This window comes from Nannobrachium achirus, assembly GCF_963921795.1.
Source record: "Nannobrachium achirus genome assembly, chromosome: 4".
NCBI classification, from domain to species: domain Eukaryota; kingdom Metazoa; phylum Chordata; class Actinopteri; order Myctophiformes; family Myctophidae; genus Nannobrachium; species Nannobrachium achirus.
The window spans coordinates 44,028,842-44,050,821 of NC_137813.1; the positions used below are offsets into that span (position 1 = coordinate 44,028,842).

The window sequence follows — 21,980 nt, forward strand, 5'->3', positions numbered from 1 at the left end:
CAGCTCATCCTCCCTGGCTGTTAGCACTTTTCCAACCCAACACCACCAATTATTACCAAAGTGAACGGGTGCAATGTTTCATTAGCGCTCACCGTTTGTTTACAGTGGACTGAACATTCCAGTGTTTGTGTCAACTGTAGACAATATCATTCCTCCTCGGTGTTAGACAAAATACACTGAGCTGTGACGCTTTAGGATACCATATACGTTAGCCTCTAAGCTAAGCTAGCTGACTGTGGCTAGAGGAGGAAGATGGGGTCCATTCTGAGCCGGAGGATCGCTGGGGTTGAGGACATTGATATCCAGGCTAACTCGGCCTACAGATTTCCACCCAAATCAGGTGAGTGACACAGTCGTTAACACCTCGATCGGTGTAACAGTAAACAACAACACAATATGATGGCGACATGTGAAGTTTGCAACAAATTACCTTTCTATGGATGGATCATGTCGGTGTCCCACTGATGGTGGAGGAAATAGCGTTCTTTTCTCTGGAGGTTGGCCATCGAAACAAAACACACCATACACACAGACACGAGTAGACGGTCCACGTAAACATGCGTATGCAGATTGTATTTACTCGTTAGATTCAGAATGATTGAAATGATAAAGCCTCGTTGTCTAATATAGGCCTCAGAATGGATGACAATACATACAGTGTACTGTTATTACATTTGCATTTCATTTGCATCCAGGACCACAATGGAAACAAGCCCCTATAGGGTCTGTTTGTGTTATCCTTTTAGCAATCATTTTAAAATCGTACCAATGTACTATTTACAAACTGTTATTACTGTATTCAATCAAACAATCTAATTCATAATCACACCTCGTCAAGAGCCGTTTGCCCTACATTGTTTATAAATGTCCTATAAATTATATATCGTGATACTATGCATAGATGTCTTTTTTTTCTTCCTCCAACTATGATAATGGTATAAAGAAAATACATCTTAGGCTTTCCTCCACTTAAGTTGCATTGCATAGTGGTTAAATGCATTGTGAGACCAATACTCACCCTGTGAATGCAAAACAATTGTTGTTTCTATGCATTTGTTATGAAAATAATTGTTATGATTATGAAACCCTAGCCCTAGAATGGCTGTGCTATTATACACATTTCATGTATGATTCGTTCACTGAGATGAACGGGATTGCCCCTCATTTGTTACCTTTATTTGCTGAAAATAGCTGATTCACAAGTTCCAAAAAAAAGTTCATTTTCTTCTGTACTATCCTTAAACATTTTTTAAACTTTCATTTATTCTAGATTCATTGTGCATGCAGTGAAATATTCAAAACCTTTTTTGTTTAAATGTGGATTTTTATGGCATACAGCTCATGGAAATAAAAAAAAATATTAGAATATTCACTTGAGAAGAAGGAATGCAGAAATGTCAAATTTCTGAAAGTTATGTTAATTAATGCACTTGTTACTTTTGGAATACTTTTGATCATATTTCTTCATCAATGGGGGTGTGGCATGAAGTTAAGCCCAGTAATACCATGGTCAACTCAGTACACCAGTTACTAGTTGTTTTGGCTCTGTGGGCAGGTGCCACCTTGGCACTACCAAGTGCTTCTGGCTAAAGGAAATCATGATCTCCATAAAGCTTGTTTATGTATGGAAGCATAAAGTGCTCTTTGACTCTGAACTTGGTAAACCACAGTGGACCAACACCAGCAATACAATGCAATGCAGGTTTTCTCCACACTGTGTTTTATCAAGTTCAGAGTCAACACAGCCATCTACCTGGGGATTTTAGAGCACTTTGTGCTTCCCTAGGTTGACAAGAGATGATTTCCTTTAGCCAGAAGCATTTGGCACCTGCCCACAGAGCCAAAACTACGAGTAACTGGTGTACTGACCATGGTATTACTGGGCTTAACTGACCAGCCGAGCCAACTGGCCTGACCTGAACCCCACAGAGAATCTGTGTTGTGTTGTCAAGAGGAAGATGAGAGACGCCAGACTCAAAGCAAACCTGGGCTTCCATAACACCTCAGCAGTACCACAGGCTGACCACCTTCATATAACCACGCCCCATTGATGAAGACATTTGTTCATAAGTTTCCAGACCAAGTACTGAGTGCATACATTGACATAACCTTTCAGAAGTTTGACATTTCTGTATAATAAATCCTTCTTTTGAGTGAATATTGGATATGGATTTTTGATTTTCATGAGCTGTATGCCATAAAAAGCTAAATTTAAACAAAAAAAGGTTTTGTATATTTCACTGCATGCGCTATGAATCTAGAGTATATGACAGTTTAACATTTTTAATTATATTACAGAAGAAAATGAACTTTTACACAATATTCAGTATATTCAATATTCATATATTATGACATGCCTAGAAGAATAGGGACGCTAGGGTTCATGTGGTTAACTTAAAAGCGACTAAAGGTTGATCAAAATAGTCTTTGATGGTCATATTCCTGGTACAGTGTTTGTTGGCATTACACTGAATTGCCTAGTATCTTACAGTAATTCTCTCTCTGTGTCTGTACCTTAACTGCTGTGCCGCTTATATCATCCTATGATTGGTCCTCCTCACTAATGCTCATTATAATATGGTACAATTTTTGTGTCCAAGGAGGGTTGTGAACAGTTCAGAAATCTGCCTAGCAGTGACGTCATCGGTAGGCAGGTTTGGTCATTTAACATTTTTAATTTGTTATTAATACAAGAACAATGGCTTCTGATACTGTATATAGCATGATAACTTACCAGGAATAGATAGAAAGCCTAGAGTTTATTTACCTCGATTCCCCAGCAATGAGGTCACTGGTAGGTACGTAGGTTTCTGAACTGTCTGCACTCCACACAGCCCTCCTCTGAGACGCAGACTGAGTAATTGACAAAAATGGTGGTGCTTTAAGTTTAACAGTGTGGCAGATTGCATCTTTCAATGTCTCATTGATGTAATCGTTGCTCAATGTATCCTGTGTCCAGGGAATTACTTTGCTAGCCACTTCTTCATGGGAGGAGAGAAATTTGACACACCCCATCCAGAGGGATACCTCTTTGGAGAAAACATGGACCTCAACTTTCTGGGAAATAGGCCTGTGCAGGTGAACATTTTGGTTGCTTAATCAAAGCCAAATTACTCAGCATTAGACTTTTGTCATATTATGTTTCATTGACCTTATACCAGGGGTCTTCAACAGGGGGTCCGGGACCCCTAGGGGGTCCTCAGAGATACTACAGAGGGTCCTCCAAATCTTTGTTTGATAGAAAGTTTTTATCTCCTTTTTTATATTAACCACTATCGTCCATATTAGGAGAACTTAAGCCAAAAATAGCAGATCTACAAGCTCACAACGACTCGCAGCGCGAGGCGTTGTGAGCTTGTAGATCGGCTATTTTCGGCAAAAAGCTCTGGTGTAGAGGGGAAAAAGAGCAGACTCTTTTTGAAGAAAGTTTATGATGTGCATGTTTTGACACAATAAAGTATTAAAAAAAAAGTAAAGAGTGAAAGGTCAAGTTTTATAAGTATTGATGTTCAAGTGGTTAAATATCTGAAAACACAAATTGACATGAATCCAAAATACACTGATGATTGTGCTGTCAAACAATGAAACTATATAGAATCTATGAACAGGTTGTGGGGGTCCCTGCTTCATCTCTCTCTCAACTAAGGGGTCCTTGGCCTGAAAACGTTGAAGACCCCTGCCTTATACAATTTATTTTGTATAACACAACAATACTTTATTTCTCTGTGGTTCCTTAGTTTCCATATGTGACTCCTGCCCCTCACGAACCTGTGAAAACCCTTAGGAGCCTGGTTAACATCAGAAAGGATTCTCTACGCTTAGTCAGGTAAAGTATGATTTCAAGTGATGATTTGAATGACACAGCCATTACAAATTAAGAGGCAGTTGTAAGAACATAAATAATGAAAACCTTTGGTTTCTAGGTACAAAGATGACTCTGATGCAACAACAGAGGAGGGTGGGAAGCCAAAAGTTTTGTACGGTGTGGAGTTCACCTTTGACGCAGACGCACGGGTCGCCATCACCCTGTACTGCCAGGCTTTCGAGGAGTTCTCAAATGGGATGGCTGTGTAAGAATTTTATTATTCCAAAACCTTATTCAGACTTCTCAATTACATTTGTAAAATGTAGTTGAAATTATTTTTTGATCTGGTTATTGAATTGCTTTACTTGTAGAAGTAATTATTTCACTGCAATGGTCGGAATATAGAGCGTGTTGTTATAATCAAACATACAAAATCTTTTCTTTTTCCAACCCTTTTTAAAATCTGAAAGCTCACAATTTGTTGCATTTTATTTTTTAAATAATTTAGATTATTGTTTTTATTGCGACCGTCAGGTCGTTGCGACCTGACGGTCGCAGTTACTATCAAAACCTCGACCAGCTGTCCGTCAGTCACACGTCACATGTCACACTTTTGCCATGCTCATATCTCCGCAACCATTGCCCCGATCTAACCCCTAACCCATCAATTCTCACATGACCCTCTTCTAGCACCACCAATTCTTGCAAAACACATTTATGGACACTGCTCCTACAATTTTTGCCCTAAAATTACACAAATCGGTACACAGTATGTCTACCCTCATGTCATCAACATGGATCTGTCCCATTTAGCGCCACCTTCTGGCTGATTCTTTCAAACACATTTTTGGACACTGCTCCCACAGATTTTGCCCTAAAATCAAGCTGCCCACCTGATGGTCGCTTATCTCCCGATTAGGGAGTCTTACTGGTGGTTAAGTGGTTAAACACACACCACATTTGAATCCAGTGTTTAGGTCTTTTATTATGAAAATGAACATGGTCTCCAAATCTGTCTCACATGGTACTGGTAGATCAGTTTATTATGGCTTTAGTTCTCATGGACAAAAGGGTTGATTTCAAGGGAGCCCGAGCCAAAGATATCACGCTGTGTTTTATGAGTACTGACATCTGCACTCTGCAACACAGAGCCTAGATAGGATGTGGTGGGTTCCTAGCAACCAGCAGTCACCATGGATACTCTTGATAAGGCTGAAGAGAAGATATACGATAAGATAAAAAACCTTTATTGATCCCTGTGGGGGAAATGCAAGTGTCATAGCAGTGACAGCAGTGAGAGTGAAACACAGAATATGTTAAGAGCGAGCCAAACCAACATGGACCCAATGCGAATGTCTAGTTAAATCTAACTACTTTATTTTATCATCTAACTGAGCCAATTTACATTATATCAATAAAAATATAAGTATACTATAAATGTACAGTCTATCACCACCAGTGAATATATGCATATTTACCTCTATATCACCAGAGTAAAACACAAGTTAATAATCCCAAAGAACAGACTGTGCCGTTTGAATATGGAGTCATGCACAACATACTGTATCTCCCTGTGTTGTGCTGAATGTTGTTCCTTAATCTCAGATCCTGGACCATAGGAACTTGTAAGCCTTGAAAAGAGACTCATTATAAATTACTTTATAATGAGACCGGTCTGTGTCCATTTTCAGGCTTTTCTACTTACAGTATGAGACAATTAGACACTACCGAGTGCAGATGCTACTCATTTATGACATAATATTATTTATGATTCATATCATTAGCCATCTCCCGGTGCAGAATGTCCTGTTGTCACCGGTCTCCCCCCCCCCCCCCCCCCCCCCCCGTGTCACTTTATTGATGGAACAGAAAGCAGTGTTGATTTTGTCGACTCGAAAGCAGTGTTGATTTTGTCGACTAAAACTATGACGAAAAATGTTTGTCGACTGCGTTTTTTTCACTGACGAAAACTAAATAAAAATGAAATAAAAACTAAGCTGTGATGACTAAAACTAAGACTAAATATATTGACAATTTCGTCAACAAAATAAAAATCACACCCGTGTGAACTGAGCGGTGGTTTACTGTACTCTACTGTACCTAACTGTACTGTACTGTACATATTCTGTGTTCTATATCTATGAATTCTATGTGTTCTAGATCTATGAATTCTGTCGCCCCCCCCCCCAGGCTAGTCTCAACAGCACCCTTTTACCCCTCCCCCCCCCCCCCACACACACACACCCCCCTCCCCCCTTCCCCCCTGTGTGTGTGTGTGTGTGTGTGTGTGCCTGGCCTGGCCTGGCCTGGAAACAGCGCCCCTCCCTTAACATGTGTGGTCATAAAAGGTACTGTAGGGCAGGCTACATACAGACAGACACGGACGGACGGACGGAGACAGACATACCCACACACACGGCCACGTATAGGAGCGTTGTGACCACCGCTCAAAAACTAGACTAAAACTTAGACTTAGGGAGGGACTAGTGGAGAAGAGAGTCATTTTATGTTTGGTTGCTCTCAGGTGTTCGCGACGCGTTGTGAGCTTGTAGATCGGCTATTTTCAGCACGCAACCAAGTGTTAAACCAGTCATTACGATGCCATCAAGGCCTGCCAAAATACATTTCAGTTGACTAAATCAACTGGAGATTTAGTCGCCTAAAATTTTATGATATTTAGTCGACTAAAATTAGACTAAAACTAAAACTTTTCAGGTGACTAAATTATGACTAAAACTAAATGACATTTTATTCAAAAGACTATGACTAAAACTAAATCCAAATTTGCTGTCAAAAACAACACTGACAGAAAGACGCGTTTATGCAAGTGTAACTTTGTTCGTCGTTTTCTTGCCATCTGATCATAATGTGATCTGCATACATAGGTACAACCCCAAGGTTCCAGGACTGGTCTCTGAAACTGTACACTACAAGCGAGGCGTGAGCCAACAGTTCTCCATGCCGTCATTCAAAATTGATTTCACAGAGTGGAAAGAGGAGGACGTAAGTATCCTCATTCACTGTCAGTGTGACATGTATTTATCTGTGTTGTTTGATGCCTACCATTATCCCTCCTGCACCCACAGTTATCCCAATATTGGCCATCACGAATAACTTTTCATTCTGTTTTTTTTACCTTTTTATAGCTGAACTTCGATCTAGACCGAGGTGTTTTCCCCATGGTAATCCAAGCTGTGGTTGATGAAGGAGACGGTATGTTGACGGCTGAAAAAAGTTGATCAGATATATCCTCTGGCTGCTGTAACCTCAAGAATACAAATGAGATTAATTCCATTATACTATGTCCTTTCCAGATTGCCTAGGACATGCCCATGTTCTTTTGGCAGCCTTTGAAAGGGTAAGTGTGGCTCTTAGTCTGAAATACACTTCATTAAAGTAAAAGTTTTCTACGATATGAATAAATCATTTGTTTTTACTTCCAGCATGTTGATGGCAGTTTCTCTGTGAAGCCACTGAAACAGAAGCAGATCGTATGTTTAATTATCATTCTTATTCCAATATCTCATATCGTCGTTGTCGGGTGGAAACCTTGTATGTCCAAAACTCTTCTTTTTGCATTTATCATTTTAAAAATGATTTAAAGTAGTGAAAACAGCCGATCTAAAAGCACACAACGCCTCGCACCGCGAGGCGTTGTGTGCTTGTAGATCTGCTGTTTTCACTACCTGTGCGACGGCCTTGTATGATGAAGCAGGGCTTTGCTTATCGAACAAATTTACAAATGTGAAACTTGGAGATACAAGGTCTCTGCTCGACAGTGACGATATGACGGTATTTTCACCATTTTGCAAGTGACATGAGTTTCCACACAGACTTATCACGTTTTGTATTCCAACAGGTGGACCGAGTGAGCTACCTGCTGCAGGAGATTTATGGGATTGAGAACAAAAACAACCAAGAAACCAAGGTTTTCAGTGGAAATATTATCTTCTGTCTGAATGATAATGCTGAGCATGTTATTTAACCCATTTAGGCCTAGAATTATTTAATTATTTAGCTATTGAAAAATAGCAGATATACAAGCTCACAGCGCGGCATCGAGTGCCGCGCTGCGAGCTTGTAGATCTGCTATTTTTGAGAAGTCGTGAAAACTGTGCAAATCTTTGAATATATGTATTTTTTAAACGAACATTTGTAACAAAAATGTTGCTTCTGGGTGGTCCCTGGAACTAGATATTTTGAGATTGGGGTCCGTGTCCAAATAAATATAATTTTGGGGGTCCTTCACATGAAAAGGTTTGATAACCACTGACACCTTAGTCTCTCAAGAACAGACTAACTGAGCTCCAGTTAAGTGAAAATGACCTTTTCTTTGATGATGGCTAGCCAGATTGCTGACATAGAAACATAGGTTTTTCAAAAAATCTTAGAAGGATTCAAAAGACACTTATAGAATCGGGTCAAAATTCTAATTTTCACGATTTTTCAAAAATAGCAGATCTACAAGCTTGCAGCGCGGTAACCTCGCATCACCAGGCTTTCCGCTGGGGGGAAAGCCTGGTCTTCGTTTACTAAACAGGTCGTTTGATCCGGTCTAGACCGGATGGTATCCTACGTCATTTTGTATTCAAAACGGACTACACTTTGGCAGGAAACACCAAACCGGAAACAGTTTCAACCCAGTTAGCGTATGCGCAAGTAATTAGCGCATGCGCAAGTAGGGGTTAAAACTGTTTCCGGTTTGGTGTTTCCTGCCAAACTGTAGTCCGTTTTGAATACAAAATGACGTAGGATACCATCCACTCCCGACTGGATCAAAAGCCCGAAATTGGAAACCGTCCCAGGCTAGCTGTGAGCTTGTATATCTGCTATTTTTCAATAGTTAAAGCATAAAATAATGATACACAATAATGTGTACCCGTTAATGTTTTCAGGCCAAGGACCCCTTAGCAGAGAGAGAGACGAAGCAGGGACCCCCTCTACATTGTATAAATGTGTGATGGAGATTCTCATCAATTTCATAGATAGATTCATAGACTTGTTCGACACTTAACCACTTAAAATCATAAATCGTCGATACTTAGTAAACTTGACCTTTCACTCTGTACTTGGTCTGCTCTTTTTTTTTTACCCTACACCAAACCTATTTGCCAAAAATAGCCGATCTACAAGCTCGTGAGGCGTTGAGAACTTGTATATCTGCTATTTTTGGCTGAAGTTCTCCTCGGAGTATAGGGACGCGAGGGTTCAATTGTTCATTTAAAATAATTATCCCATCACACAAGGCCCCCCTGTAGTAACTCTGAGGACCCCCTAGGGGTTCCGGTCCCCCTGTTCAAGATCCCTGATTTAATGGGTTAATGTCCCATTTCTGGCAGTGTGTGCTTCACTAACCCTCACTGAACGTGTCCTTTCAGCCCTCAGACGATGAGAACAGTGACAACAGCAACGAGTGTGTGGTGTGTCTCTCTGACCTGCGAGACACACTCATCCTGCCCTGCAGACACCTGTGTCTCTGCAACTCCTGTGCAGACACTCTGCGCTACCAAGCCAACAACTGTCCCATCTGCAGACTGCGTAAGACTAAAGTGCTTTTTTCAACAGTGGTGGGGGAATTACCACTGCAATTAAACTGCAATTCGGACACTGATAATTTGACTTTACTTGAGTATTTCAATTCTTTTATACTTTATACTTCAACTCCATTACATCTCAGAGGCAAATATTTGTACTTTTTAATTTGCTATTGTTATTTGGCAGCTTTAGTTAATGGTTGCTTGTTGGATTTAGAATACTTTTACAAAACAATAACACAAATTAAGCACTGAAGCCCTATTTTATGCCTTGGCTATTCTGAAATAGACAATCTCAAACTCACAACGCCGTGTTGTGATTGTATTGTATTTTGATGCCATTATCTTTTTTACTTTTACAAATAATTTGTATATTGTAGTATTGGTACTTTTAATGAAAAGAAAATCGGTTCTTCCACCATTGGTTTTTGAATTCCTTATGCATTACATTTTGGAGGGATGTTCTTTGATAGAAAAAGTGCTGTGGTGCATAATAATGTGCCCTTGGTCGTCTTCTCTCCAGCTTTCCGAGCTTTACTGCAGATCCGAGCGGTAAGGAAGAAGCCTGGAGCGTTGTCCCCTGTATCCTTCAGCCCCGTCCTGGCACAGACCATGGACCATGATGAGCACTCGGTACGTTCCACCAATCCCATTTGTGGGTCGCAGACACATTTTTATGGGTCCCTTAATTTGTTGTTTCCTACATTTTTGGTTTTAATTATTATTATTATTACAAAGCATTTTCAAAAAGCAGTCCCCAAAAAGCCAAGACTTTCATGAAAAAGAAAAAAGAACATGCAATAATTAAGTAATTTCATTAACACAAACTCTGCCATCAAAATACCCCTTTGTACCCCTTCTCTGCCATGCCCGTAGAGCCCGTAAATGTAATAAAAATTAATTAAAAAACATTTTTTTATCGAATCGCAACTAAAATAGGCCGGAACTAATGCTCCGTGATCGGTTTCTACACGGACACATTATTGAGCGGACCACTTTAACATTGGAGTCCCTGAACCGGAAGCGGAAGTCCGTCCTCTATTTTGGCCCAGCTTACTGTCTACACTCCGCGGCTTACAGATGGAGAACTTATTGATCAATTGAAAAAGTTTCAACGGATTTGAGAAGCTGATGGAATACGCGAACACACGAGCAGTGTCCGATCACGCACGATGGGAACTGGACGAGCGCCCACGTTAACAGGTAGGACTCGGAGAAGCCGGCAGTGAAAGACATAGAGAAATTAACGGGCTTTACGGCCGTAAACTACGAATGAGTTAATAAACGAATGAAAAATCGTAAGAAATTCCATAAATTAGAAAACAAATGTTTAACAAATTGTTAAAACTCACTCAGAGTTGAATGCAGGAACCACTGAACACAATTACAAAAAGACTAATAGTAAACACAGACCTTTTTTAGCTTCTGGACTGTACTAGCTCTACAAGATCTACAAGCTTCTAGGTCTGCTATCTTCGATGTGCAACTAAGCATAAACCACACCTTAAAAGTCCACATAATGTATATGTGATGTGTATGCAATGTGGACCTTATTCAAAGGGAGCTTTTGAATATGCATCCCTTAATTTAGTCTTTACCAGGTTCAGTAAGACACCGTCTTTTGTGTGTCTTTTTCTGCAGAGCTCGGATTCAGTTCCCCCTGGCTTTGAACCCATCTCCCTCTTGGAGGCGCTAAACGGTCTGCGGTCGGTGTCCCCCGCCGTCCCTTCTGCACCTCTCTACGATGAAATCAACTTCTCAGGAGGCCTGGGAGGAGAAAGCAGACAGCTGGGCTCGCCGGAGCATTTAAGCGACGGAGGTCTGCAGAAAGGCAAAGTCAGCAAGTCACCTGACAGGTAGTAATGTCCTCTAACAATGCAATGCTCTCGACCGTTTAGTCTACCGTTACACATTTCACATTATGTTGGCGGGCCACTTGGCAGCGAGAGGTTGAGATACTCCTGCCTCTGGTTGTTCCAGCGGACTGAAGCGCTTTGTGTTTTTGTTGTATTTTTCTTACATCACGTAGTGTAGCTTCATGTAGCCTACTGTTAACTTTCTAAGAGCTAAGAGTTTCAAGGGAGTAGGGATGTCCTAGTTGAGTGAAGCAGAGATAATGTAACGGGTTAGATTTCCTCATGCAGGGGGCACGGTGGCGCAGTGGTTAGCGCTTCGCCTCACAGATAGAAGGTCCTGGGTTCGATTCCCGCCGGGGGACGCTGTGGGCACTGGCGGCGTGTTCCTCCCTCCGCGTCATCAGCGCCCACACCCTAGGTGGAGTTGGCGATAGGGCCTTTCTGTGTGGAGTTTGCATGTTCTCCCCGTGTCTCCTAGGGTTGATACCCTCACAAAAACATGCACGTAATCCTGGTCTCAATAATGCCTCCTCCTGGCCAGCTGGGGCGCCTGATGGAGGGGAAAGGAACTGGTTGGAATAACGTGTTCCTTCCACGCGCTACGTCCAAACCAGGGAAATCTCCACTGTCAGGTGAAAAGAAGTAACTTGGACTCCTCATGCATAGAAGGAAGCATGAGGTCAGTCCGTTGCCTCCCCAGGCGCGGCAGAGGGAGAGCAGAGCCCAGGATTACATAGGCAATTGGCACTGGGTGAAAAAATGGGTTACAAAATTGTGGGATAAAAATTTAGGAAAAAAAAAAAAAAGAGATTTCCTCATGCTAGTTTCATCCATCTAGAGTGAACACCCCTCTCATATTCTTGTGTGTGTGACTGTCCAGTTTGTTTCAACAGCAGTACATTATCTCTTTAGCTTTAGGCTGGTCAGAGGTTTCTTGTTAAATTCAGTCCTAAGGCTGCTGCCTTTTCAATTTATCATCATCTCCTGCATCCGACACTGCACCACAGATGCACTTTCAGCCCCGTCCATGGCAATCCGTCTTGCTGACATCGCGGTGGTTCTCTCCCCTGCAGGTCGGAACCTGCGGCGAAGAGAATCGCTCTGTTGGAGTGAAAAGATGCCAGTGTATGGGTTATCTGACGTGATGTGGCCGACGATGTGTTCTAATAAATTGTGTTTCTATGTTCGTTTTTTCCTTTCCTCTCTCCAAGCACCCTGAGGTCTCCCTCCTCTCCTATTCAAGAAGAGGACGAGGAGAAGCTGTCTGAGATGTCTGACGCCCAGCCACACACCATGCTGTCCAGCAGCCCCGCCCCCACGGAGGTAAACCTACCCACTAGGACAGGGTTCCCCAATAGGCGGCCGGCGGGCCATATGCGGCCCGCGGGGGGATACTGTCTGGCCCACACCAACCCTAGTAATAATGGTGGTATAAGAGCAGCAACAACACTAGTATATCGTCGTTGTCGGGTGGAAATCTCGTATCTCCAAATTTGTACGTTCTTTCGCAAATCATACAAGGCCGTCGCACAAAAGTAGTGAAAACAGCAGATCTACAAGCACACAACGCCTCTGTGCGAGGCGTTGTGTGCTTGTAGATCGGCTGTTTTCACTAGTTTAAATCATTTTTAAAATGATAAATGCAAAACGAATGGTTTTGGACATACAAGATTTTCACCCGACAACAACGATATCTGAACTGTCGCAGTCGCTAGAGTAGCGGGAACGCCGCCGTCGCCCCCTACAATGTTGTGGCCCTCGGCTTGGTACCCTAGACATAATTCGGCCCTTGGGGAAAACTAATTGGGGAACCCTGCACTAGGTCATCTGACCTTTTCATCAGCCTCAACTGAAGTCAACCGCTTTCAGCCCATTAAGACCTGTGGCCCATTCTACATTCTATGCCTTCTCAATTAGTAGATCTCCAAACGTTTTCGTGCCAAGGACCCACAAATGTATAGACTATAGACCATACATGGGCAACTGGTGGCCCAGGGGCCACATGCGGCCCCCACCTTCACTTAATGCGGCCCACAAGTTAATACCGAAATACTGAATATATTAGCGCGATGGACAAGCTCGCAGTGGTGCGCTGTGAGCTTGTATGTCTGCTATTTTTGAATAGCCAGTGCAAAAATCTAAAATGACAAAGATGCTTTCCGGGTTTTAATGGGTTAATGTTGTTCTTTCATTCTCTCTCTAGGCCACTGCAGCTGAGGATGTAGCAGAATCCCTGTCTCCAGATGATGGTGAGTTCTCTCTTCGTCATCATTAAAGTACTAATTGATTGAATCGATTATCAATAATTTCATAAAAGAATCAACAAATAATCGATCCCTATTTTGGGCATGTCATTTTCGTCAAGAGCCTAAAATAACCGATCTAAAAGCTCACCAAGTGTTGTGAATTGTGATGCTATGTTTGCAGACACTGTTGTGTAACAAAGTTTAAATGACTGTGTGGTTAATTGATTCATTCACCGCTCCTCGATAATTCAATTAATCAAAAAAGTGATCAATAGAATAATCGCAAAAGAAATTATCGATGGTTGCAGCCCTAACAGTCAGTCAGTGTTCTTTGTAGTCTGCACATCATGAGCTGGGAATAAGTATTAAGAATGAAAGTGGACCCCTACATCAAACATATAATTTTCCGAATGTCTGTCTGAGTGAGTGAGTGTCTGTCTGTCTGTCTGAGTGTCTGTCACAGCGTTTCTCCTCAGTGGCTGGAGCAATTGATCTGAAATCGCATCACCATTAGCATATGAACACACCTGACATAACTGTGAAGCCCGTTTGTCACTTTCACAAATCATATGCTGTATATTAGCATTTTTATGGTGTATCTATCTATTCTGCATCTAGCTTGAGGCATGTCTATTCTGCATCTAGCATGAGGCAACATGTTTAACCAGCTGTGTGTGTGTGTGTGTGTGTGTGTGTGTGTGTGTGTGTGTGTGTGTGTGTGTGTGTGTGTGTGTGTGTGTGTGTGTGTGTGTGTGTGTGTGTGTGTGTGTGTGTGTGTGTGTGTGTGTGTGTGTGTGTGTGCGTGCGTGTAGGCGGTCTGGGGGTCGGTTGTCTGGCCCTGTTACAGATTTTGTCCAAAAATCATGCAGATCGGTACACAGTATCTCTGTAGCCATTAAACGAAACGGGTATTTCTTACATTGATGCTCCTACATATTATCATGCAAGCACCTGTTAAAGTTACTTTCCATCCCTCATATACTGTGTGCACAGTGCACAGTGCACATCCCATAACCCACACACTGCACATCATTTCGGAGCTCATATCTTTGAACGGGTAAGGGCTAGTTCAAATGTTATTTCCTGTTTCCAATTTAATGACCCGTTCTCTTTCACTTTGTTGTCCTGGCTGTTCCAGAGGACAGGCTCCATTCAGGAGGGGAGATCCTGAATGACTGTAGCAGTGAGCACAGCAGCCTGACCAAAACAGAAAGCGACCCGGCGGGAGATCTGTCCTTGCCAGGTGAGAATGAATCAAGAGTAAAGAGGACCTCAAAGGGGCCTTTAACTACTTTCAACCTGGCATCCCTATTTTAGGAATGTCATTAATTGAAAAGTAAAACAATTATAATCAGAGCGTTTCCAACACTGGAGATTTAAGGGCATATAAAGCAATGGCACACAGAAAGTGTTTTTCTGTTGAAGCTGTACTTTTCGTTATAAACTATATCTACAGGTATATCTACTGACAACATCAGCCAGCATTTACTGGAGAAACTATAGTGAGAAAACGCCAACTACAGTACAGCATTGTGATGAAAAGCATACCGTTTTGGGACACATCTCACCTCTTGAATTTCCCGACATACCTCTTCTGGTGTTCTACCATTCATGGCTCCTTGCTGGTTTTCTTCTGAGGCTGACGTTTCTCTGTGCTTTGCATCTAACTAGTGTGCTCTTGTCTTGTCTCTCCTCTCTTCTTCCTAACACTGCTCCTCTGTCCCCTGTCCTCCATACGGCCTGTCTCTGGGCAGCTCTAGGTCCTGATTCCTGCTCTATTGGTATGGAGGAATAACCGTGGTATGTACTGTAGGCCTTAGGGTGCAACAGATAATTCAACTAATGGATCTAATCGATTACACTTTTTTTTTATTGATAATTGATCATTTAATAAAATTGTCGATTAGTAATCGATTGCTATTTTGGGCATGTCGAAAAGCATACAAAATGATAATATAGCTGACAAGCTCACACCGCGTTGCATCCCGAAATACTAGTATTACTACTGTTTAACTATTTTCGCACGGCACCATTGCGAGACCAAGTAGACGATAGATACGTGGATAATCGATTCATGATATCGTTGCTCTCGGGCAGAATACTTTATACTTTTTGTATTTCTTCTTAAATTAATACGCTACTACAGCGTCACACAAAAGTGTCAAAATTAGAAGATCTGCAAGATCGAAACGTGGCGTGAAGTGACACATTTTGAGTTTTAATTTGAATCCTGACAAGTAACAGTTTTGGACAAATTAGGTTTCCACCCGACAGAGACGGGTTTTGCTTCTCAATTATTTCATTAATCGAAAAAAGCAATCGATGGAATAATCCTTACCGATGGATGGTTGCGGCCCTAGTAGGCCTTCCTGTCTGTCTGTCCTGCTCCTTCTCCCAATGTGCTCCCCTGCTTTCACTGGGTTCTGTGCTGATCCTACCTCCTTCGTGAACGGGTACACATTATTGTGTATCATTATTTTATGCTTTAACTATTGAAAAATAGCAGATATACAAGCTCACAGCGCGGCACCGAGTGCCGCGCTGTGAGCTTGTATATCTGATTCTATAAGTGTCTTTTGAATCCTTCTAAGGTTTTTTGTAAAACCCTATGTTTCTATGTCAGCAATCTGGCTAGCCATCGTCAAAGAAAAGGTCCTTTTCACTTAACTGGAGCTCAGTTAGTCTGTTCTTGAGAGACCACTATGTCAGTGGTGCTCAAACTTGTTCACGTGAAGGACCCCCAAAATGATAAGTATTTGGCTACGGACCCCCATCTCAAAATATTTAGTTCCAGGGACCCCCTAGAAGCAAAATGTGAGTTACAAACGTTTGCTTTAAAAATACATATATTCAAAGATTTGCACACATTTTCACAACTTTTTCAAAAATAGCAGATCTGCGCTGTGAGCTTGTATATCTGCTATTTTTCACTGGTTAAAGCATTCATCCCTGTTTTGGGCATGTCATTCCAGAACATTCCAGAACAGTCAAAGTAGTAGCAGATCTACAAGCATGTTGGGCAATTTCTTTCTTTCTTTCTTTGCTTATGTGGTTATGGCATCGGGTCATTATTTATTTAGCATACAGTGGTGCTTAAAAGTTTTTATGAAACATTTGGAAGTTTTTGTGTTTCTATATAAATATAAAACACCATCAGATTTTCAAGTCCTAAAAAATATATTACACGTATATATAAAATCTAACCAATATAAAATCTTCAAGTGGCAAAAGTATGTGAACCTCTATGATTAGGTGAAATTATAGTCTGTTTGACAATAGGCTACAGGCAAAATAAAAATGTCAAACAAAACATTAAGGAGCAAAAAAGCAGCAGGAATGATCAGGGCTCACTATGCTGCATACAACATAAATTATTCACATTGATGTGGTGACCGTACTCACCACCTCTGTTATGAGACATTTAAACATGGGGTTACTCAAACATGTGGACAGGACAACAGTGGCATTCCACCACAGGTCTTATCAAAGCAAAGGTATAGAACTAAAGGCAGTCAACTAAAGTATGTATGCAGTATAAAACGGATGCCTTATAATCCGGTCCTATTAGGGAACTGGTTGAATAGCAGACAGGCCTGTGTTCACTAACACACTTGATGGAGTATTCACTTGAACTAGGGGAGCATTCCCTGCCACACCTTTATTGATGGAACAAAGAAGAAGAATGTTAAAAGTTTTTACATTTCCCAAGTCAAAGTCCTGATGTCCTAATCCAATAGAAATGTTGTGGAAGGAACTGAAGATTAGCCCATTTAGAATGGATACACATTGTGTACTATTTTATGCTTTAACTATTGAAAAATAGCAGATATACAAGCTCACAGCGCGGCACCAAGTGCTGCGCTGCGAGCTTGTAGATCTGCTATTTTTTTTAAATCGTGAAAATTAGAATTTTGACACGATTCTTCAAGTGTCTTTTGAATCCTTCTAAGGTTTTTTGAAAAACTTAGGTTTCCATGTCAGCAATCTGGCCAGCCATCGTCAAAGAATCGTCCTTTTCACTTAACTGGAGCTCAGTTAGTCTGTTCTTGAGAGACTACTATGTCAGTGGTTCTCAAACTTTTTCATGTGAAGGACCTCCAAAATGATATGTATTTGGCCACGGACCCCCACCTCAAAATATTTAGTTCCAGGGACCCCCCAGAAGCAACATTTGAGTTACAAACGTTTGCTTTGAAAATACATATATTCAAAGATTTGCACACATTTTCAGGACTTTGTCAAAAATAGCAGATCTACAAGCTCGCAGCGCGGCACTCGGTGCCGCGCTGTGAGCTTGTATATCTGCTATTTTTCACTGGTTAAAGCATTCAATAATTCGAAGCCTAAATGGGTTAGTTTGTGTGGGGAAACCCACCAACGTCCCAGAGTTGACACTGGTCTGTATGGAGGAATTGGAGTAGGACTGTCAGTCTGTCAACAGTTCAGTGACAGTCCTGAATTGTTTCGTTGCAGTTCTTGCTGCACAAGGTGGGCACGCCAAATACTGAAATTAAAGAGTCATATACTTTTGCCACTCTCATTGGATAATTTTATTTAAAGATGATTTTGGTTAAAACAAAAGGGGTTTTGTTAAAAAGTTAAAGCTCAATATTGTAATTGAGAATTTGTTCAATAACAGGATTGAATTGGGTCACACATTGGGTCAAATTCAGTTGCCTCTGGGCAACTGAATTTCCCCCGTGGGATAATAAAGGTATCTATCTATCTATATCTATCTACATTTTATCCAAACAGGAGAGAGAACCTATTTATCAGCTTACATTTCATATTATTCCAGTTCCTGGTTTGTCTCTTCCCATTTCCCTTGTTCTCTCTCCTGGTTGGATGAAATTGGTATCCTGACTTGAAAATGTATTTTCTGTTTACTAAGGAGTGAGATGGGGAGACCCTGGGTATTGAACAAGCTCAATTCAAGCTTCTAGAGCTGCTATTTGTGACACTTTTATGTGACGCTGTAGTCTGATCAAGTAGGGCATTCATTTATTTAAAAAAACACAGAAAAAACCTGCCTGACAGCTAATGATAGATGCCTTATTCTATGCAGGGTCATCCGAGTCGACAGAAAGCCTGAAAAGTCAAAGCACCAACTGCTCCAGCCAGCCTCTGCTGTGTCCCACAAGTAGCCTGCATATGGAGGATGAGCACCTCAGCCCTTGACTCCTCTCGTCTCCTCCATCCGTTCTCCACAGATCAGTCACTACGTCTCCCCACCGCCCATTTGGTTTCCTCCATGGCAGTGATTGATGCTGTACCTTAAAACCCAGTCAAATGCTTTTGTGTTTCAGCGCCATAGAGCACTTGACATTGCAGTCCTAAAACCAGAAGTGAGCTGGCAGTGGTTTCCCTTGACAGATTTCCAGCGCTTTTATTTCCTCACTGGGTTTACGATTCGTGCCGGAAAATAAGGCGGTTAACGTAAGAGTTTAACGTTTTATTCTACTAAATAAATGTAATTTAAGATCTTAACCTTTTTTATCATAGGTAAATAATTCCGTGTGGCTCAGAAGTTGTACGACGTATGATTTTGTGGAGGTGATCTCGTGTGAATATAATAAGCCGTTGCTGTAGCCGTGCTACAGAGCTTATTGTCTTTATTTCAATAACCCCAATGCAGAACTGAACTATATTTGGAAATCTGCCATTGGAACCCATAATGTAGTATTATTTTTCTTTGTCTCATCTCTGACACGTGAAAGAAATGTGATGACTCCAGGCATGTGTGGCTGGACATGTCACCGATTTAAGACTAATGTATGGAGAAGGGGGAAAAAAAGAAAAAAGATTATAATTCCTGCTTGACTGTGTTCAGTTGTATGTCTCGGCCGGAGTTGTGATCTATTTATGTGGTGAGAATCCAGAAATATGTCACTACCTAAATATGGTGGTGCAAAAGCACACTTATTTTAGTCCAACTCTTAATAACTATTGCTCAAGCTCAACACTAAATTTAATTGAATTCAAGTACCGTGTGTTTAAATGTTGTGTTCACTTATGAGGGGAAAACCCCAATACTTTAGTCTTTTATAGTTTTCTTGATTTGGAAAATAAGCAGGACTTTTAAAATAGGCCAATTATTTTTTGAGTCCATTTGGAAGTTATTTCTACTCATGAAATCTATTATAATAATCCATTCCCTGTACTATAGCAATGTATGATATGTTAGTTTAATAATGGCTACAGTCTTAAACCGCTACATGTCATTTTTTTGTTTTTGTTTTTAATGTTATATCTATGTATCCTAACTGTACACTATTTCTCTGTAGTTGCTAAATTGTATACTTGGCATATTATATAGAGGAGAAATAACTGGTATTAAAAAGTAAGGTAAGTAGGTTCCGCTATATGCACAGACATCTGAGATTCTGGACATGATTAACGCTACAATTTACCATTCCAACAGCTGAACTAAAGTTAGCCCGAGCCTCCAACAAGATATGGTCGTTGTTGGGTGGAAACCTTGTATGTCCAAAGCCTTCCCTTTTTAAAAAACGATTTAAAAGTGAAAATAGAAGATTTATAAGCACACAATGCCTCGCATCGCGAGGCGTTGTGTGCTTGTAGATCTGCTATTTTCACTACTTTTGTGCAACACTTTTGTATGACAAAGTAGGGCTTTAATTTACGAAAAAACTAACAAATTTGAAACTTGGAGATACAAAGTTTTTGCCTGACAGTGACGGTATGCTAAATACTGACTGTATGTCGTCGTTGTTGGTTGGACACCTTGTACGTACAAAACCCTTACTTCATAGAAAACGGGAAGAACAACTTCTTTGGTTAAATATTTACAAAACCCACTGACAGATTTTCAACCTGACGTCCCTAATTTGGGAGCAGATCTACAGGCTTACGTGTCTTGATACGACACGCTACGAGCTTGTATATCTGCCGGTTTCACTACTTTGCATGACACTGTTGTACAACGTGGTGTTAAATAGAGCTTAAGAGGTTAAAGGATGTCCCAACAAAAAGACAATTATGGAAATGCAAGGTTTCTGTCCGACGGCGACAATATAGCACAAGAAGTGTGCTTGGCAAAAACGTGGCAGCTCTGTATGCTCTCTTAGTTTATTTTATTTTTTATTTTTTGTGGCAATGCCAGCATCTGCTTTTGTGACGTGTTTGCAGAGTAGGATCAAACCTTTGGCAGTCAGTGCCTCCTTTGCTGGCCCTATAGATGAAGCACCATGCATATAGATCTATGTGCCTTCAACTGCTATGACCGCTAGTTGCATTGGGCATTTGTGTTCTTATTGAAGCTAGAATATACAGCATTTTTCAGCCTGTAGACAACTGGTTTTGATGCAGCCTTTTTTTCGTTTGTTATTTTGTATTGCAACAATCGCTACTGTAAAATATCTTGTTATTGAGCAATATTGAATTTCAATGTTACCATTTTAAGCCTCTGTGTTGTTAATGGATCTAATCTCAGAAGTATTTAGGTTGAAGTGTATTTTGTTATAATGTTTAGATTGGAAGAACACATCCAATGCAATACACGCAAGATTGCATTTTAATCAATTGGGCTAAGCTTTTGCATAGGGCTGTCACGATTATGACATTTTACATGACAATTAATTGTCACTCAAATAATTGCGATTAACGATTTAATTGTGTTTTTGTCGTGGACAATTACATTTCTGTTTGGCTTTTAGGCTTTGAAGTTGCACATGGTAGATATGACACATAACCTATATATACAAAGAAATGACTGACAATATTGGACAACTTCATACTTAAAAAAGAACATTGATAGTGGAAATAGCCGATCTACAAGCTCACAACGCGTCGCGATGCGACGCGTTGTGAGCTTGTAGATCTGCTATTTCCACTATTTTTTACTTTAAAAACATATATATGAACATTTTTCAACATGTAAACGATTATGACGATTATGAAAAATAATCACGATTATGTCAAATAATCACGATTAGACGATTATGTAATAATTGTGACAGCCCTACTTTTGCATGTGGATTTCTACTGCTTTCACTGCTTTTACTTTGTGTTTCCCCCCTCTTATATGTGCCATTTCAACTTGACACCGTGCCTTCCTTGTTCCTGTTCTGACCACTATTGACCTGGTATCCAGGATGACGCCACAGTAGGTGGTGATTTTGTGGCTCTCTTTAAAACAATACCCATCTGTCCCTGTGTGCAGCATGTGTATAACAATAATACAAAATAAAGGATCAATACTTTGACTATCACTTGCTTGTGTGTGTGTGTGTGTGTGTGATCCTTTTTGTTAACATGTGGCCAGCCAGCTACCCTTGAATATGTTTAGACCTCACTCTGTTTAAACATCCATCGCTCATGCCCTTTGAGAGACTTAGGTCTTGGTGTTAAATCTGATCTGCTATTGTCTATTTTGAAAACTGGCTAAAGTAAAGCATGGCATAAATTCTTCCCTCACAAGTATCTAAGATGGTGCAATAAATGGAGCCACTTACAGAGTTAAGCTGAGTAGCCAAAATGGATTCATTCAATTTCAGTGGTGGATGGTAACAAAATACAT

General features: G+C 40.9%; 1 protein-coding gene across 2 annotated transcripts; it reads left to right on the forward strand.

The window, feature by feature from the left end:
- Positions 1-21,209, forward strand: mgrn1b (mahogunin, ring finger 1b). Of its 2 annotated transcripts, XM_080724366.1 has the most exons (17): positions 1-340; positions 2,960-3,078; positions 3,738-3,826; positions 3,924-4,070; positions 6,691-6,808; positions 6,952-7,018; positions 7,120-7,163; positions 7,249-7,296; positions 7,665-7,733; positions 9,184-9,343; positions 9,863-9,972; positions 10,981-11,195; positions 12,407-12,518; positions 13,399-13,444; positions 14,580-14,684; positions 15,196-15,241; positions 18,507-21,209. In XM_080724366.1, the coding sequence occupies exons 1-16, from the start codon at positions 253-255 to the stop codon at positions 15,234-15,236; spliced, it is 1,578 nt and encodes a 525-aa protein (XP_080580492.1). In that variant the 5' UTR covers positions 1-252; the 3' UTR covers positions 15,237-15,241; positions 18,507-21,209. The 2 variants fall into 2 exon arrangements, with proteins under 2 accessions (XP_080580492.1, XP_080580491.1); XM_080724365.1 differs by lacking the exon at positions 15,196-15,241.
- Positions 21,210-21,980: the final 771 nt, after the last annotated feature.

Coding starts and splice junctions, on each gene's coding strand:
- mgrn1b (XM_080724365.1), top strand. CDS start 253: ATGGGGTCCATTCTGAGCCGGAGGATCGCTGGGGTTGAGGACATTGAT. Junction 7,164..7,248: donor TTTTGGCAGCCTTTGAAAGG/GTAAGTGTGGCT, acceptor TTTTACTTCCAG/CATGTTGATGGCAGTTTCTC. Junction 12,519..13,398: donor GCAGCCCCGCCCCCACGGAG/GTAAACCTACCC, acceptor TTCTCTCTCTAG/GCCACTGCAGCTGAGGATGT.